This window comes from Chiloscyllium punctatum, chromosome 5 (genome assembly GCF_047496795.1).
Source record: "Chiloscyllium punctatum isolate Juve2018m chromosome 5, sChiPun1.3, whole genome shotgun sequence".
NCBI classification, from domain to species: domain Eukaryota; kingdom Metazoa; phylum Chordata; class Chondrichthyes; order Orectolobiformes; family Hemiscylliidae; genus Chiloscyllium; species Chiloscyllium punctatum.
The window spans coordinates 18,507,841-18,527,977 of record NC_092743.1 but is presented as its reverse complement, the minus strand read 5'-3'; the positions used below and the strand labels follow the sequence as shown (position 1 = coordinate 18,527,977).

General features: G+C 39.9%; 1 protein-coding gene across 6 annotated transcripts in view; it reads left to right on the top strand.

The window, feature by feature from the left end:
* ankrd12 (ankyrin repeat domain 12) overlaps positions 1–19,459 on the top strand; it is a 179,984-nt gene extending 160,525 nt beyond the window's left edge. For 5 of the 6 annotated variants that reach the window (XM_072569862.1, XM_072569858.1, XM_072569860.1 and 2 more), the window contains exons 10-13: positions 9,445–9,543; positions 10,525–10,668; positions 10,774–10,869; positions 16,512–19,458. In XM_072569862.1, the coding sequence (XP_072425963.1) occupies positions 9,445–9,543; positions 10,525–10,668; positions 10,774–10,869; positions 16,512–16,697 (525 nt within the window). In that variant the 3' untranslated portion in view covers positions 16,698–19,458. Of the gene's footprint in view, positions 1–9,444; positions 9,544–10,524; positions 10,669–10,773; positions 10,870–16,511 lie in introns of all 6 variants that reach the window. The other variant, XM_072569863.1, reaches the window with a different exon arrangement.
* The last annotated feature ends 678 nt before the right edge of the window (positions 19,460–20,137 follow it).

The following is a 20,137-nucleotide window of genomic DNA, read 5'->3' as shown; positions in this document are numbered from 1 at the left end:
ATAAGAATCTTTCTCACTTTTTTTACATGTGCACTTTTGAATGAATCACGTGAACCCTTTCATCCTTAATACTGAATTTTTAATGCATGTTTTGCATTGAGCTGCTTTCATTAGAGGATAAAAATACATAAGCAAATTGCAAAGTAAGTCAAACTGGACCCAGTATTGACTTAATCATGTGGTCTGTTGGGGAATAGCTATTAAAATCATTATAAATCGATCACAGTGATGACGATATCCTTGCATTGCAGATTTGTTTCCAAAATCACTTTTTGCAATTGGTGTGGAAGCAATAACAGGTGACATTAGGTACTTTGTAATTGGAAAGATTGAAATGTAGTAGTGTAACATACAACTACAGTATATTGTGCTGTAATTTTGAAGGCCCCTGAATGCAGCATGGGACTTCATGGCAGCAGGTACAAGTTTCTTTTGCTCACTTAGAGAATATGGGCATCACTGACTACAGGGATGTTTATTGCCCATCTCTAGTTGCCCTTGTGAGCTGCCTTCTTGAATTGCTGCAATCCATGTACTGACCCACGTTGTTGTTAGGGAGTTCGAGAATTTGATCCATTGACAGGAACTTCAATATAATTCCAAGTCAGCATGGTGAATAGCTTGAGCTGAAAATGTGTTGCTGGAAAAGCGCAGCAGGTCAGGCAGCATCCAAGGAACAAGAGAATCGACGTTTCGGGTATCAGCCTTTCTTCAGGAATGAGGAAAGTGTGTCCAGCAGGCTAAGATAAAAGGTAGGGAGGAGGGACTTGGGGGAAGGGCGTTGGGAATGCGATAGGTGGAGGGAGGTTAAGGTGAGGGTGATAGGCTGGAGTGGGGTGGGGGCAGAGAGGTCAGGAAGAAGATTGCAGGTTAGGAAGGCGGTGCTGAGTTCGAGGGATTTGACTGAGACAAGGGGGGGAGGGGATAGCCAGACCATGGCAACACGACAGTTGGAGGAAGAGCCCCTCATCTTCTGCCTGGGAACCCTCCAACCACAAGGGATGAACTCTGATTTCTCCAGTTTCCTCATTTCCCCTCCCCCCCGCCTTGTCTCAGTCAAATCCCTCAAACTCAGCACTGCCTTCCGAACCTGCAATCTTCTTCCTGACCTCTCCGCCCCCACCCCCACTCCGGCCTATCACCCTCACCTTGACCTCCTTCCACCTATCGCATTTCCAACGCCCCTCCCCCAAGTCCCTCCTCCCTACCTTTTATCTTGGCCTGCTGGACACACTTTCCTCATTCCTAAAGAAGGGCTGATGCCCGAAACGTTGATTCTCCTGTTCCTTGGATGCTGCCTGACCTGCTGCACTTTTCCAGCAACACATTTTCAGCTCTGATCTCCAGCATCTGCAGTCCTCACTTTCTCCTCCATGGTGAATAGCTTGGCAGGTAACTTGTAGGTGATGGTGTTCCAATGTATCTGTTACCACCTCCTTGATGGTCATTGCTTTGAAAAGTGCTGCACCAATATTTCTATTTAATGATACACACTGCATTGGCATGAGTAAATAGAGATGTAGAGCACTGAATGTAGGTTTGCTCACTGAGCAGGAAGATTTGTTTTCAGATGTTTCATCACCATACTAGGTAACATCTTCAGTGCGTCTCTAGATGAAGCAATGATGATGTAGCCCACTTTCTGTTTGTGTTTGTGTTTCCTTGGGTTGGTGATGTCATTCCCTGTAGTGAAACAGGAACATGTACAGCATGGAAATGGTCCCTTGGGTCCAACTCGTCCATGCTGACCAGATATCCTAAACTAATCTAGTCTCATTTGCCAGCACTTGGCCCACATCTCTCTCAAGCCTTCCTATGCATTAACCCATCCAGATGCGTTTTTAAATGTTATTGTACCAGCCTCCATCACTTCCTCTGGTAGTTCATTCCATACACGCACAACACTCTGCATGAAAACATTGCATCTTAGGTCCCTTTTAAATCTTTCCCCTCTCACCCTAAACCTCTGCTCTCTAGTTCTGGAATCCCCCACCCCAGGGAAAAGATCTTGTCTATTTACCCTAACCATGCCCCTCATTATTTTATAATCCCTCAACCTCTGATAGTCCAGGAAAAACAGCCCCAGCCTATTCAGTCTTGAACCCTCCAACCCTGGCAACATCTGAGTAAATCTTTCTGAACCCTTTTAAGTTTCACAACATCCTTCCGATAGGAGAGGGACCAGAATTGCGCACAATATTCTAAAAGTGGCCTAACCAATGCCTGGTACAGCCTCAATTTGACCTCCCAACTCCTGTACTCAATGCCCTGACCAATAAAGGAAAGTATCCCAACGCTGACTTCACTATCCTGTTTACCTGCGATTCCACTTTCAAGGAACTATAAACCTGCACTCCAAGATGTCTTTGTTCAGCAACTCTCCCCAGGACCTTACCATTAAGTGTATAAGTCCTGCCCTGATTTGCCTTTTCAAAATGCAGCACCTTCCATTTATCTAAATTAAACTCCAATGACCACTCCTTGACCCATTGGCCCATCTGATCAAGATCCTGTTGTACTGAGGTAACCTCCTTCGCTGTATACTACACCTCTAATTTTGATGTCATCTGCAAACTTACTAACTGTAAATCCTGTGTTCATATCCAAATCATTTGTAAGAAGTTTAAATATAGTTAGACAAAGTCCAGGCATATGCTTTTTTAGTCAATTTTCTAGTTTCTCGCCACTGATTAAGACTCCAGTGATTACTTACTCCCTGTATTTATAGACCCAGGCAAGTTCTCTCGATTATTCCTCAATTAAAATACAATCATCACCAGTTCCCTGGTTCCATTTGGCCTCCGATCTCCATGCCAGTTCCTATCACGTGTTCATACTAGGTGAGGTGCCAATCAAGCAGGCTTCTTTTCCCTAGATGATGATGAGTTTTTTGAGTCTTGTTGAGACTGAGGTCCTCCAGGCAAGCAAAGTGTCACAGTTCTAATTTGTGCCTTCATCTAGGTGGCGAGTTACTCACTGCAGGATTCTGAGCCTCTGCCTTGTTCTTGAGACCACAGTATTTATAGCTCGCCCAGCTAAGGTTCTGGTCAATACTAACCCCTGAGGATGATGAGGGCAATTTAGTGAATTGAACATCAAAGGATGATGGTCAGATACTCTCTCTTGTTGGAGGTTGGCATTTCCCAGTAAATTTGTGGCTCAAATGTTAGTTGTCACTTACCAACCTAAATCTGAATGTTACCCAGATGTTTGCTGCCTTCAGGCTCCAATTGTTTCAATATTGGAGGAAACACGAATGATACTGAACATCAAGCAATCATCATCATCACATCCCCACCTCGTGACTTTGATGGAGAGAAGGTGATTGATGGCACAACCCTGAGTACCACTTGCAGAGATATCCTGCAAGATATTTGAAGTAAATTTGATACCTGGTCAATTTATGGGGCATTTAATTCTCCAATGAATGACTTTTTGTGCAAATGATGAGGCAGGGCTATTAACTTGCATCATTGATAGGGAATAATAAATATCCCATCATGTAATAACTGCAGCATGTTCCTTGCCCATAAAAGCTGGATGCAGTCATGTTGTCAAATCTAGTCTTCTGAAACAGACGTCTTAAAGGAAGAATGATGCTTTTTAATAGACAAAGGAAAACCTACATTCATCTGAGTTCTCCCTAAGTAGTTTACAGATGAGACGCCACATAATACACTTTTTCTTACAATGGAGATTGTATTGCAGGTTTCTGATTCATGATGGTGCTAACGTGTTTGTTTAATTGACAGTATAGCTGGATGAACATAAGACACGGTGATTTTTTTTGTGCAATGAATAAATGTGGTATAGCTGCATTAATATGACATCTCACCTGGAGTGGAAGAAAAAGCAAATGTTACTGTTTTGTTGAAATCCTGAAAAGCCCATAGAGATGTGAAACATTCTCAAATAGCATTTTCCCTTCCATGGAATCATAAAATCCCTGCAGTGTAGAAACAGGCCATTCAGCCCACTGAGTCCCCACCAACCCTCAGGGCATCCTACCCAAACTCACCCCCTACTCTATCCCTGTAACTCTGCATTTCCCATGGCTAATCCACCTATCCTGCACATCCCTGTACACTACAGGCAATCTAGCATGGCCAATCCACATAGCCTACACATTTTTGGATTGTGGCAGGAAACCCATGCAGACACTGGAAAAATGTGCAAACTCCACACAGTCACCCAAGAATGGAATTGAACTCCGGTCCCTGGCCCTGTGGCAGCAGTGCTAACTGCTGAGCCACCATGCATCCCATTGTTATGTGAAACTGTTTGCTATACTTCTGTGCTATAAAATCTGTTAACCTGTTTTGAAATCCTATTAGTACAAATTAGTACAGCTGTGAAGTAATGGCTTCAAGAATCTAATTTTTAACTTGAAAAATAAGAAGGAATGGAAAGGGAGGTGAAATCAGGGTGCACTGGTGGAGGATGGGGTTGGAGAACATTCTTACGTGAAAATCAATATTTACGTTTACAGTTTATGGAGCATTAATTGTAATATAACATCCAAACTTATTTCAGAAGAGTTATTCAAGATTTAACAAAAATGTGTTGAGACAAATAATCAAAAGCCTGGAAAGAGATTATAGGGTATAAGTTAGGATACATGTAGAAGGGTATGGAGGATGGGAGACCAGAAGTGCATTTCAACAGTTATACCTGGAGGGGAGGCAAAAAGCATTGATGAAGGCTTTGGCAGCAGAAGAACTGAGACAGGGTGGAGATGGATAGTTGTATGAAGGTGTAAGTACATTGTATTGGTGATTTAAAAAAAAGATTATAGAGTCAGAGATTCAATTCCTGTTACAGTAAGACAAAGTTGGTAAAGTCCGGTTCAATCCTGGTCAGAGAACTTGAAGGTTAAGGAGTGGGGTTTGTAGGACTAACAAATTATTTTGATGTCTCCAACGTTCATTTGTGGGGGTGGGGGGGGTGCGGCACGGGATAGGAGACTTGCTTGTCCAGTATTGCTAACTGGAGATCTCCTGTTGTTGAATTTCTGCTCCACTCCAGTGAAAAGCTTATGAGCTCTGCTCCAGCAAAGCTCTATTTCCAGTTAAAACGCCCCCTCAGAGTATTCTTACTTCAAACTTCCCTATTTAAAATAAACATTTTGGGATCTCTGTAAATCTTGCACTTTGTTCAGTCAATTCAGGACTGGTTCTGCTGTTTATATTCTATGGTGATCACAGGCTTTGCAAATTATCTTCTAGATCAGTCATTGATGCTTTGCAGCAACAGTGTAATTGTGAATAAAGAAGTTCATGAAAGTGTTTTTTAAAATGCAGATCTTTATTTTTGTTTCATCAGAATCTATTACCTCAAATAGAAAAACCTGCACAGATTTGTTTTAAACATGTTATAAATATATAAACAATAATTTGAAGTTACCAAATGTTAATGTTCATGAAACAAGTATGTATCAAGAGAACTGCTCCAAGATATTGAATTAGTTAATTCAACAAAATAGCATTTCAAGAGATTTGGTTGCCTACAGCAACACTTGTATTACCAAGGAGAATGCCCCCTCTGCTGGACAGAGTATGCATTCCAGTCGATATCCGTTTTCCTGCTCAACTTTTGGTATTACCATATTTGATTAATCCACTCTACCTTGTTATTAGATTAGATTACTTACAGTGTGGAAACAGGCCCTTTGGCCCAACAAGTCCACACCGCCCCGCCGAAGCGTAATCCACCCATACCCCTAACCTAACACTACGGGCAATTTAGCATGGCCAATTCACCTGACCTGCACATCTTTGGACTGTGGGAGGAAACCGGAGCACCCGGAGGAAACCCACGCAGACACAGGGAGAACGTGCAAACTCCACACAGTCAGTCGCCTGAGGCGGGAATTGAACCCGGGTCTCTGGCGGTGTGAGGCAGCAGTGCTAACCACTGTGCCACCGTGCCGCCCACGAATGGCTACTTGGAATACTGGAGAAGAACTGCTCAGGTTTATGGCATAATAAGTTAGAGTGATTCAGGACCTTTGAATAATTAGGGTAGAACACTGAAAGAGCAGTGGAGAATAAAGATTTTTGACATAAACTCAATTTTTATTTCGCACATTGCTAACAAAGCCCTGGGGTTCATTTGTAGAGGAATAAAAGTTAATTAGCAAAATGTTTGTGAATTTTATATATTGTGGCTACTGAATGCAAGGCTTGGAGACACCAGATGGTATTTAATACCATTGCTGGCTGTGGCATAGTGTCAGATACCAGCAGATGATGGTGGGTGAAACTACCAACAATCGTCATTTTAGAAAATTTGGCTCACGAATATTGTTTAGGGAAAGAAATCTGGCCTATGTGTGATTCTTTATTTGTTCAGTAGCACTATCAGTCGAGTATTAATAATCCAGAGGCCCAAGGTAATTCCCTAGGGCATTCACTCAAATATCACTATGGAGTTGTGCCATCCTTACCTAGTCTGGTCTACATGTGGTGCCAGGCTCAAAGCAATGTGACTGACCTTTTAACTGTCCTCTGAAAGTCCATTTAGCAGTAAAGGCGAAATAATCAGTTGCTGAAGACCTGGAATAAAAAGAGTGTTGGAGAAACTGGGCAGTTCTGGCAGCATCTGTGGAAACAAAAAATTGAAGTTTTGGATACAATATGACTTTGTTTCCAAAGAAACAGCTAACCCTGTCTCTGCAGTTGCCACAGAATTCCACAGGCTTACCACTCTGACTGAAGTAATGTTTCCTTATCTCAGTCCTAAATGGCTTACTAGTATTCTTAGACCATGTCCCTTGGTTCTGCACTCCCTGGTCATCCGGAACATCTTTTCTGCATTTACCCTGTTAGAATTTTATAGGTTTCTATGAGATACTCCTCATTCTTCAAAACTTCAGTGAATATAGTTGTAACTGATCCAGAGTTGTCTGGATCTTACAAAGCCATAAGATCTATTAGGCAGAATTAGGTCTTTCAACCATTGATTCTGCTCTTCCATACAATCATGTTTGATTATGTTTCTCAACCCCATTCTCCTTCCTTCTCCCATAACCTTTATTCCTCTTATTAATCCAGAATCTTATCAATCTCTGTCTTAAGTATACTCAATTTCTTGATGTCTACAGCCTTCTGCAGAAATGAGTTCCACAGATTTACCACCTCAGGCTGAAGAAATTCCTCCTCACCTCAGTTCTGAAGGGTTGTCCTGTCCACTCGAGTCTGTACCCTTGGGTCTTAGTCTCTCCTATTAATGGGAACATCATCTCCGTGTTCACTCTATCCAGGCCCTTCAGTATTCTGTAAGTTTCAATGAAATTTCCTCCCCCACATCTTTCTTACCTCAATTGAGAACAGATTTAGAGTCCTCAACTGCTCCTTTATATGAAAGCCCTTTATCCCTTTTTATTGGCCAGTCCAAACCTCCTCCAAATATAGCAGAAAATGAGGACTGTAGATGCTGGAGATCTGAGTCGAGTGTGTGTTGCTGGAAAAGCAGCACGTCAGGCAGCATCCAAGAAGCAGAAGAATCAATGTTTCAGGCATAAGCCCTTCTCCTCCGAATATATCAAAGAGGTAGTCTAGACCCAACTCTTGTTTTATTTAAAGGGAAGTGTAAGGTGCTATGTTCCACGTTACTTTGATTGGTTACACTACTCTGTTTTAAGCAAAGCACATTTTATTTTTCCCCTACGTTTAAAACCTGCTCAAAAGAAAGAAGAATTGGTGTAACTTTAACTCTATTGGAAAACTTATCAGAATAATAGATTATTGAAGTATTACACTGCAACTGTTCCAATATAGTAAAATTCCCATAAACCTACCCTCAGCAAAGTCAGTAAAATAGATTGCTGCCAGAATTGCATGTAAGACAACCCAAGCTTTTAGCTGTTGCAGACAGAAACCATTTCCGCACTCAATTTCAAAACCCCCAATAGCCACTGAAAGCTAAATTAAAACCTAGTTCTGTGGGTGCCTTATTCCACACAGTCATGCTGCTTCAATTGTTCCAACTTTCAAAAATAAAATCCCAAGACCTCTAAGCTATTTGTTGGCTTGGATGAGACAGCTCATCATCTTAAGCTCAAAAACTCTCCTCAAAAAAAAGGACAAAATATACCTCTTAAAGCTATGGTATTATCACACCCTGAAATCATTGGTGTAAACCTCCTGTGGATTCTCCTCGATGCCAGCACATCCATCATTAGATTCGGTGTCTAAAACTGCTCTTGGTAATCCAAATGCCATCCCAGAAATCAGTCTAGTAACTCTTTGTTGTACTCTCTCCATAGCCAGGTCATTATCCTCCAATCAGAGATCAAAACTGCACAATACTCCAGGGATGGTCTCATCAAAGCCCTGTATAATTGCAGTAAGACATTCTCACTCCTGAACTCAAGTTTTCTTGTTATGAAGACCAACATACCATTTGCTGCTTTCACCAGTTGGTGCTCCTGCATATTGACTGGTATACAAGGATACAGTAAGGTCTGCAGATGCTGGAGATCAGAGTTGAGAGTGTGTTGCCAGAAAAGCGTAGCAGGTCAGGCAGCATCCGAGGAGCAGGAAAATCGACATTTCGGGCCGGAGTCTTTCAGTGTACAAGGATATCTAGGTCTCCTTGCACCTTCCCCTTTCCTGGTCTATCACCATTCTGATAACAATCAGTGTGCCTATTTTTGTGACTAAAGGGGATAACATCTCATTTATCTACATTATACTTCATCTGACATACATTTGCCCACTTATTCAACTTATCAAGCTCATGCTGAAGCATCTCTTCATCCTCCTCATCCTTCCAACCCAGTTTCATTCTCAGAGAATCACAGAATCCCTACAGTGTTGAAACAGGCCCTTCGGCCCAACAAGTCCACACCGACCCTCCAAAGAGTAACCCTATTATCCTATACTTACTCCTGACTAATGCACCAAACCTACACATCCCTGAACACTTTGGGCAATTTAGCATGGCCAGTTCACCTAACCTGCACAGCTTAGGATGGTGGGAGGAAACTCACGCAGATATGGGGAGAATATGTGGAGTTTGTATAGACAGTTGTCCAAAGCTGGAATTGAGCCCGGGTCCCTGGCACTGAGAGGCAGCAGTGTTAACCACTGAGTCAACGTGCAGCCTCATGCTGCTTTGTCTGTAGATTTGAAGGTATTAATATAACAAGGGAGCATAAGATGGACCTCCTGGACAAAGAGTTTGGAAAGGGTACTTGGAGAAATGAGAAGAAAACAGGAGAAATCTTAAATTCAGAGCTAACTCAAGGGGAAACTATATAGAAGGTGCTCCTCTTTTATTCATGACTAGGCTCTAGTATTTGAAACAGATTAATCATTACCGAGTAAATCGTTTATTTGAAGAAAGGTAGTAGAGCAGTGGCATTTTTTCATGGATTTTGTCAAAGATTTCAAATTATAGCATTTTGCGTTAATATTGATTGCTCCTGTTATATTTTTTTAGATAACACCTCCTCCATCTTTGTCTGAAGCACTGAAAGAACTCTTCAGGCAACATGAAGTTATACGAATGAAGCTTCGATTACAACATAGTATTGAACGGGTACATGTTTCCATAAAACTCTTTTGTCTTGCACAAGATAGGCTAAAACCTGCTTCAGTCTGTTGTTTGGGAGCCAGCTAAAAACCATATTAGAATGATGTCCTGAAAGATTCTTCAAGAAACAGCAGCATTTCTGTATATTGCTGCAGTGTTATACTGTGTACTCTACCATACTGTCAGTGCACTGAAGCTGTTCACATCTACCTATCAATAGAGTTAGGAATTAATGGGGCTGGATTTTTTTTGCATTGCACCTTGGTCTGATTTTAAAGCTGTTTTGGTGCAGCACTGTGCATAGGAATCTGTGAAAGTATTATTTCAAAAAAAAACTCCAACTGCAGGTGGGGTATCCTTTATCTGCACATCTAAAAACTGAAATGACCTAAAATCTGAAGGTCTTTTCGTGAATTGATCTAAACCAGCCTATTGACACAGAGTTCAGCTCCTTTGGGAGGGGGAGAAAAAAGTTTGCTTGGCCCAAACAGACCTAAAAGCATTTTTTTTTCCCCAAAGACCTGAACTCATTGTGTCTAGGGGTCTATTCAGGCCGTTTGAGGGGGAAAAACAAAACTTCACTTTTAGATCCATTGAGGCCAAATGAGGGTATTTCCTGAAATGGCCCAAACAGATCTACGTCCAGGTAAGTGTATCCCTTTAACTTGCATCCTTTGGAAATGCAGGGGAGCTTAGGAATATATTTTCTGATTTCCATGTTTAACTGAGCATGTGAATTCACCAGAAATTGTCTGAGTTACACTTCAATACCATTGAGTTCTATTAGCTTGTTACTACTTAAGATCCAGACTATGACTTTTACCAAATCTGTGAACAAATTCCCCTCTGATCAGATATTGTTTGAAGATATTTGCACTAACTACTTGAATGTTGGTTAAATTATGCTACAGTAAAATACATTCAAAAGCCTAGTGGTTAAAATATACACAACTACATTACTGAGTGTATTATTTGTGTTTATTTCAGGAAAAGCTTATTATGTCAAATGAGCAAGAGGTTCTGAGAGTCCATTACCGTGCAGCAAGGACACTAGCAAATCAAACTTTGCCTTTTAGTGCCTGTACTGTGCTTCTGGATGCAGAAGTTTACAATATGCCTCAGGATCCTCAGGTGAAGATGAATTGGGCTATTGGGTGGGAGATTTGAAGGAAGAATTTATTTTATTTATTGCTGCTGAACAATTGAAAAAATTTATTATTGTAATTTTCACTTTAGGGTGATGAAAACAAAACATCGGTGAGGGATCGATTCAATGCACGTCAATTTATGTCATGGTTGCAGGATGTAGATGATAAGTTTGATAAATTAAAGGTATGTCTCTTTTAGCAATTTAAATAAGATGTATAAATACATTTCAATGAAAGTCCCTTATAGGTCATAATAGGGTCCTGAATTGATACCGTAATAAAAGTTAAACAGAGATGGATGATCCTGTGCAAAAAAAAATGTTAAGACCCAAAGTGGGGAGTTGAAGCAGGATCAGGCCAGTGCTGAGAGGGAAAAAGAGTTTGATTGAAGAGAGAACCCTGGAACTGCTACACTCTCACTATATTGAAGCTATTATGTCAAACTAGTTTTTTTATAAAGTATTGCTATTCATCATAATGTCCATAACGAGCAGAAAATATGTTGTGTTGGGAAGTCAGCATGAGTTACAATACAGCTGACTCATTCATCAGTTGCCAATTCAGACACCACCTCCTACTGCCCCCTTGACCATGACCTCACCTCTCATCACCAAACTCTCATCTCCCAGACCACCAAAACCTCATCACCTCAGGGGATCTCCCATCCACAGCCCCCAACCTTATAGTCCAGGGACCTGACACCGCCTGGTTCAACCACTTACCCAGAATTCACAAACCTGACGGTCCCAGTCGACCCATCATCTCTGTCTCCTCCTGCCTCGCAAAACTTATTTCTGCATATCTTGACACCATCTTGTCCCCCTTGGTCCAGGATCTCCCCACTTACATTTAGGACCACTCATGGACCACCACCTCCATGACTTTCGGTTCCCTGGCCCCCAATTCCTCATCTTCACCATGGACATACAGTCCCTGTACCTGGACATCCAGTCCCTGTACCTGACCATCCAGCATGACAAAGGCCTAGCAACTCTCCGTTTCTTCCTCTCCTCTCCCATCGATCCAACCAGTACCCTTCCACTGACACACTCATTGAATTAGTCCTCACTCTCAACAATTTCTTCTTCGAATCCTCCCACTTTTTTCCGAAGGGCACCCGCATGGGCCGCAGCTATGCCTGCCTCTCTGTCGTGGAATAGTCCATCTTCCACAGTGACACTGCACCATTTCCCCACCTTTTTCTCTACTACATTGTATTGGTGCCATCTCGTGCTCTCACAAGGAGGTTGAATAGTTCATCATGTTATGACACCTTCCACCCTGACCTCAAGTTCACCTGGACTATCTCTGACATCTTCCTTCCCTTCTGCAGATTCACTACTGTCGGCGAAGAAGTTACACCTCCCTTCTATTTAAATATGTGACCCCATATTCTAAGATTCTTCCCACTGAACCGCGACTCTCCCAGGATGGAAACGACCTCTCTAAATCTACCCTGTCAAATCCCTTAATCCCTTTATTGTATCTTTCAACAAAGTTGCCCCTCATACTTTAAATTTCATTAAGTAAGACCCAACCTACTCAGCCTGTCCTCATAAGACAGTCCTTTCAAACCTGGTGTCAACCTAGTGAACCTTCTGTGAACTGCCTCTAATGCCAGTGTATCTTTCCTTAGACGAGGGGCCCAAAACTGTTCACAGTATTGCAGCTGTGGTCTGACTCATGCTTTGGATACTTAAAACTCCATTCTATTTGAAATAAATGCCAGTATTCCATTAGTCTTCCCTATTACCCACTTAATTTGGATACTAACTTTCTGTGATTCATGCACAAGGATTCCCAGATCACTATGTTCTAGCTTTCTCCAGTCATTTTCAATTTAAATAATATTCCACTCTTCAATTCTTCCTGCCAAAATGAATAATACATATTCTTCTACATGATATTCAATTTGCCAGGTTTTTGCCCAATTGTTAAACTTGTCTATATTCCTCTGTAGAATTTGTGTCATCTTCAGTGCTTGCTTTCCCATTTATTTTTATGTTGTCGACAAACATGACTATAGTACATTCATTTTCCTCATCTAAATCATTAATATAATATGTAACTGTGGATCCAGCATAAATTCTGTGGCACTCTACTAGTTGCAGGTTTTATTTAAAAAAACTTAAGTTGCCAAAGTGCTCGTGGACCATTGGCTGCACCCTCATTAGACCCTGAGGGTCACCATGCCTCACATAACAGACAAGGCTGAGAAGGTGGGACCTTCATGTAATCTCAGCTGGTACAGAAAATCTGTTGGTGTCACTCTGCACCACAAACCAGCTGTCCGGCTGAGATAACCAACTCCCCACTAGTTTCACGTAGCCATCCTGAAAATGTCCCCTTTATCCCAACTGTCTATCAGCCAATCCTTTATTCATGTTATACTACTACTAACACCATGGTGTTAATAATTAAGTAACCTAATGTGTGGAATCTCATCAAATATCTCTGAAATTGCAAATGTATTACATCCACTGTTTCCCCTTTATCCTGTTTGTTAACCCCTCAAAGAATTTTGGAAACGATCAAGCGTGAGTTCTTTTTCATGAAGCCATGCTGTCTTTGCTTGATCATATTATGTGCTTCCAAATGCTCTGCGATTACATCCTTTATAATAAACTACCAATTCCCCTGTGACCGACATTAAGTGAACTGGTTATTTAATTTTTCTCTTTTTAAATCTGGGTGTTACATTGGCACTTTCCCAATCCTCTGCGACTTCTTCAGCACCAAAGAGTTCTGAAAGATTACCACCAATGCATCCTCTATCTCTGCAGCTACTTTGTTTAATATCCAAGGATAAATACCATCACGTCAAGATGGTCTTTAGCCCCATTATTTTTCCTCCCACTTTGTCTCTCGTGATAGATATTGCATTTGTTTCCTCTTCTCCTTTTGCTCTTTGATTATTTAGAAATTTGTAATGCTAAAATTATGTTCTACTGTGAAAACTGATGCAGAGTTTTTATTCAATTCGTCTGTCGTTTTTCTGGCTCCCCATTATTATTTCCCCAGCATCATTCGCTAAGATGTTTGTGTTAACTTTGGTCTGTTGCTTCCTTTTTATCTATTGAAAGAAGCTCTAGCTGTTTGTCTCGATATTGCTTGCAAGTTTACCTTCGGGGTTTATCTTCTCCCTCAATTTTTAATCATCTTTTGTTAGTTTTTAAAACTTGCCTTATCCTCTAGCTTTTCACATTTTTTTGTCGAATTGCACATTTTTCTTATAATGTGACGCTATACTTAACTTCTCTGATTAACTATATGGTTAGCTTATCCCCTTCTAGGATTCTGCTTCATCACTAGATATATCTTTGACCCTTAAATCATTTCTTAAAAGTCTGCCATTGTTCCTCAAACATTTTTGCTACAGTAAAACTTTATTTTTCTGAAAGTACATTGGCAGCCTCTTGTGAGTATGTCCTGTGACTGATCTTCATGGTAAACCAAAAGAAAAATAAAACTTATGGTCAATCAAAGCCAAGTCTGAGATGCATTTTTGTCATCAGCCTTTTCAAGAGGTGTTATGACGCAGCTTTTTGAAGCAGGTGACACTTGAACATAGGCTCTCTGGCTCAGAGGCAGGGATATTACCACAACAGCTCCTTGACTCTGGAATCTGATAAGTCCAGCATTACTGTTGGCTGGAATCATACTTTGCCAAAGTTCTCAAAAATCTGTGGTTAACATTTCATTCCCCTGTCACTCTCTTCCAAATGAGTAAGTGGAAAAGGAAATTCAGTACGTGTAAATAATTTAAAGTTTGAGATTTTGGTGACATTTTACAATTAATACTAAAACTTTAAGCCAGCAATAGAAAGCTGAAGTGATTGAAGAAAGGTGTGGGAAACCTTTATCTGGAACAGAGTGGTGAAGTTACGTGAAGATTTCTCTTGGATGTGAAGGACTACCAACTAGTTGTAGTATCCAAACAAATGAATGATTGAGTATATTTAACAGCACTCAAAAACCTGCAGCCTGAAAACAGAGATGGGTTTTAGTGCCGACTGGAACAATTAACATGTTTACATATTATTATGGATATCCCTCTAATTTGTTTTTATTATGGATATCCCTCTAAAAGCAAACTGCTGGAGAAACACAGCAGTCTGGCAGCATCTGTGGAGAAAAAGCAGAGTTAATGTTTTGGGGCCAATGACCCTTCAGAACCTATTGTAGCTAGGAAAAGGTTATAGACAATAGACAATAGATGCAGGAGTAGGCCATTCTGCCCTTCGAGCCTGCACCGCCATTCAATATGATCATGGCTGATCATTCCTAATTAGTATCCTGTTCCAGCCTTATCTCCATACCCCTTGACTCCACTATCTTTAAGAGCTCTATCCAATTCTTTCTTAAAAGAATCCAGAGACTGGGCCTCCACTGCCCTCTGGGGCAGAGCATTCCACACAGCCACCACTCTCTGTGTGAAGTAGTTTCTCCTCAGTTGGTACATATACTGAAGATGGCGAGGTGGGGAACAAGTAAACAATAGGTGGAAATGAAGCCCAGACAGAACAACAGTTGGACAAAGTAATAGGGAAAGGTCAGCCAGGAGGGATCAATAGCTGCTAATTGGGACCATTAGTAGCTCATAATGGAATGGTTATGGTGACAGCCCATGTGATGACAAGGCCTAGGGTGTGGAGGTTGGGGTAAGGACATGGAAGGAGGTGTTCAGGCCCTAAAATTATTGAACTCCATATCGAGTTCCAAAGGCTGAAGGGTCCTGAGGCAGATAATGAGATGCATATGTGCTCATAAAGTGAGAGGGATTCCATGATGTATCTTTGGGGAGACAGTACTAAAGAAAAATGTGAGACTGTCTCATCTCTTGTGAACTGAATGTCCTAGTCATGCATTAAAGCGAATCAGTTTTCACGTCATACTTCACTCATCTTCAAACCAGTGAATATCATGATTGGTGCGATAGCGACATAGTGGGCTTGTCGCTGAGTTAGTAATCCACGGGCCAAGGGGACAGTGGGGTTTCAAGATCCACAACAGCAGCTGAACAATTAATAAAATCTGGAATTGAAAGCTAGCCTCTAATGGTGACTACTGTTGTAAAATGTTCTTTTGAGATTAATATCTACCTGATCTGCCCTACATGACAGCTGATCCATAGCATTGAGGTTGCCTGTTAGCTGCCTTCACAAATGGCCTAAGGCAACTTAGTTCAAGAGCATTTAGGGGTAGGCAACAATTGCTGGCCTTTACAGTGCTGCCCACATAGCAGCCAAGAATACTTTGAAAGTTATTAGTATTATTTTTGTCTGTTTTAGTTCATTATATAAACTGCCAGTATTAAATAGACAGTATGAAAGGAATGGGTTTAACTGAAAAGATTCTTGAGTTCTTAAATTGCATTTTCTCCTGTACTTGTGTTTCTGGGTACTAAATAACCTTTACCTGTTTCAAGTTTTAACTATTATTGCTGTGTATCTGATCAATTGAAGCTTTGTAGTCATTCTGCAGGTTTTTATTCCCTTTGGAGAAGGTTCTATTTCTGATTACAAGTTACCATTGAACATAATTGCAGTCAGAACTCTGGAGAGTGATGCAGCTCTCCTGTCACATTTTGGTAGCATTGACAAGTTTATTGAAGTACACTCAATAATGAGTTTTCTAAGCACAATTAATTTTCCATTGGACTGCATACTGCCAACTGAGCTTTAACAGTTAGCATCAGGTTCCTCTGGAAGTGTAAATGATACCTTTTTATTTTACCAAGTGTAAATGATACCTTTTTATTTTACCAAGTGTAAATGATACCTTTTTATTTTACCTTGCAATTAACACTTTATTATTTTATTACAGACCTGTCTTCTTATGAGACAGCAGCATGAAGCTGCAGCAATGAATGCAGTGCAAAGACTAGAATGGCAGCTTAAACTACAAGAGCTTGATCCTTCTTCACACAAATCTTTGAGCATCTTTGAGATTCCTGAGTTTTACATCCCTCTTGTTGATGTCAATGACGACTTTGACTTGACACCAATCTGATTGTGCATGTGTTTTGGAGGTTTTAAGCAAGTGCATAAAATGACTTAGATACAGTCACTGCTGAATGATACAGGACAGTTACAGATAGGCATGTGTATTTTCTGCCAGAGCACTTTTACGATAAGTGAGGAATTGAGGATATGGGTACTTGCGGCAACAAAAGTGCAGTTCTTTCCTGCATATTGATGTGAGATTCAGCACTAACGCACTGTGACTTCCCTTCACTGTTTACCAGAAACCACTACTACATTTCAGTAGTATACATAGCTGATAAATAGGTTATCATTCACTCTTAATATCTGCCTACTCTTTAAAGTTTACAAGTTGGGGCATTTGTTGCATATGCTATGTTATGTTCATACCAGCAGCGCTGGCAGCTGCAAGGTTTTAGGGGCATAGTGATACTCTATCCCCAAGAAGGAATTGATGGTACAGTAGAACCTCACATTAGCACTCATGGGTAGAGTGCTGCCTCATTTATAATATTACACGATGGCTCAAAACTACCATAGGCTTTTCAGAAATATACAGATGTTTTTGGATAACATTCTAATAAGAAATCAAATTTGCCTAATTTCAAAGAAATCATACTTTACAATATCTTTAAATTCAAAACAAAAACTAAGATGCACTTGCAGGTTTTGTAAATGTTTCAAAAAATTAATGGTATTTAAAACTTTCTCTGTTTACATGCTTGCACTTTGTTAAAATTATTCACCTTATTGTTTTGAGCACTTCAAATTCTTTTCTTGTCAACTTTTTTGAAAAGAAATATTTTCCAGGTCTCTCAAACTTGGGAGTGTCTAATTGTTTGTCTTTGTGGGCCATATAGGTGCATGTGAAGGAACTTTAGGGGAGGTAACTCAGTTTCAATTAATGTTTCAGTTAATTTTCTTAGACCTCAAGGCGCTAATGGTAACAGATCAAATGTTTGAATGTATAAGCGAGCCAGACTGTTGAATCGTTTTCAACTTCCAGAGTTTGAAACTTCAGACAGCACCCCCATCAAAAAAACACAAATGAGACACTGTTTCTGGGGTTCAGGAGTTACATGTAGCTCATTGAGGACAATAGGTTTAATGCACCTTTCCTGAGTTACATGCTCTGCTTTTGATGATCATTATTCACTGATCTCACCAATTCTCTTTGCAGCTATGGTTGCAGAACTTTGATTTTAAAATAAAACATTCTCCCAACACTATTCATTATTTTTTTCTGCTGCTGCCACTTTGTTCACTATCACTATTTTGTTGAACATTTTCCTACCAACTAGATTGGGTCCATTAAATGCAAGGTACAAGTTCAAGTTCTGATCTTGAGCCAGCTTCTCTCTCCACCTTCAGTCAGAAGGCTTTGAGAGTTACCATGCTCCATTGGCTAAACTTGAAAAGTCAGTGGCTGGAGGTGGAAAGGGCTGAGTGTAGTTTGCTATACTGCTGAAAACCCTCATTCTGGGTTCATGACAATCTTGATGTCTTCTAAGACCGATCATTCTCAAAAATTGAAGCGGCTTTAAGATAAAAACTGGAGGTTCTTTAAAGCTGCCTTTACATCTGTTTAACACTGAACTAAAGCCACCAGTTCTTAATGTGTAAGTTTTGTACAGCCAGTATCAGCACCAATTACAATATTTGATACGGTTGCATCTAGGAAGACTTGGTATTAAAAATGTTCTCTATCGTTGGTCTTAATGAATCTGATAATGCCACCACACAAGACCTACATACAAGGAGCTAGTGGCATTGACAGCAAACTAAAGCAATATAGAAGCAGCTTAGTAGACTTGCTTACGTTTTCCCCTCCCTCGTCTCTGATTCTTATACTGTTCCTCTTTATAGTCAATTGCCTGGCTCCCAAGTACATACAGGAACTCTCTTTCCCAATGGACAGTTGTACCCTAAGAAAAAACATCTTGGGGCTTTTATTGCTTTACTGCCGTGAAGAGGCAAGCACTGTACTCTGAAGAAGACTTAGTTTAATTTTAAAATGAACAGACAAATTAGCAACAAAAGAATATTCCCATCTTTTTCATTTCACAGTTATCTGTTCTGATCTTAAATATTGTACAGATTCTTTTGTTTTGGGGCGGGGGGGAATTCTGCACAGATGTATTATTTTGTCTTTTTTTAAAAATAAGTTATTTTATACATATCATTGCGCAGTTGTAAATAACATTGTATTTAACAATATTGTTTAAAATATGTACAAAGAAAATTATATAGTTATTTTGATTGTATAGCTCATTAATTGTCTAATGTTTCAATGGACCAAAGTTGCAATTGATAGTTGGTTTTATATTGATTGTAGTGTGCTGTGGTTTGACCTTGTTTGTTAGGCATGTGTTTGGGTTTGCTTTTTTTACATTGCAGCAGTTGTTTGAACTTACAGTTACAATGCAATGCATGCATTACCAGATTATCTTCAGTGTCATGTTCTTCTCCACCTCTTTCCCTGCACCCTGAAGAAGAATCTGCAGCAAAACCTATTTTTTCAGCACAAATGCTTTTTCAATTATAGTTCCAAAAGTGTAAATTGTTTATTTTAATATTTACCTGTTGATTATTATGTAAATATATGTAAATATATTGTTAAATAAATTTTAATGGTCATGTTAATTAAATGGAGTTGTATCTACAGTTGTGCAATTGGAATGAGAATTGTTTCATTGTCTGTTTTTGAATTTGTTTTAGCCAGAAGAGAACCTTTTTAACTGCAGTTAAATCTGAGGGAATCATCAAAAAAATGGCTTAACTGGCCAAAAATGTGTCGTCTTGCATAAACTTTGTGCTGTTATTCATAATCTCTTATCTAATAAATATAAAAATTTTGTATAGAAATAACAAATGGCAACAGACTATTCAACTAGTGGGTGCATCTTCCTCTGGCAGGAGCCTGCTAATCCCAAGCACTTCTTCAGGTCTTATTTCCCTTTTCTCCCTTTCTAGCATTTCCAGCTATTTAATCATCCTCTAATTTCCATTTAAGAACTGGATGGTTCCAGCAGTTTTTGTTTTTATTTCCAAGCATCCGTAGTATCTTAAATTAAACACCTACAGATATCAATTATCAAAAAAAATTGAGTTATGTCATTGATCTACCATGATCTTATTGCGTGGTGAAACAGGTTTGAGAAGCTTAAATAGCTTGCTTCTCTTCCTAACAGCAGTGTTCATTAATCCCCATATGAACTAAACTTTATCTTCTAATTAACAATGTTTTTGTTCAGACACTTGTACAAGAATGACATGTTAGCTCTAATTGATCTAGACTTGTTTCGAAAATATATTACTGTACCTATTGAAGGAATACATATTTTAGCAGCAACATAAAACATTCAAAATCTATATAAGTTATTTCTTTTGGCTTGAAAACAAGTTTATCATGAGCACCATCATGGAAGATTCATTTATGCATAAAGATGTGGGAACGCAAATGAAATT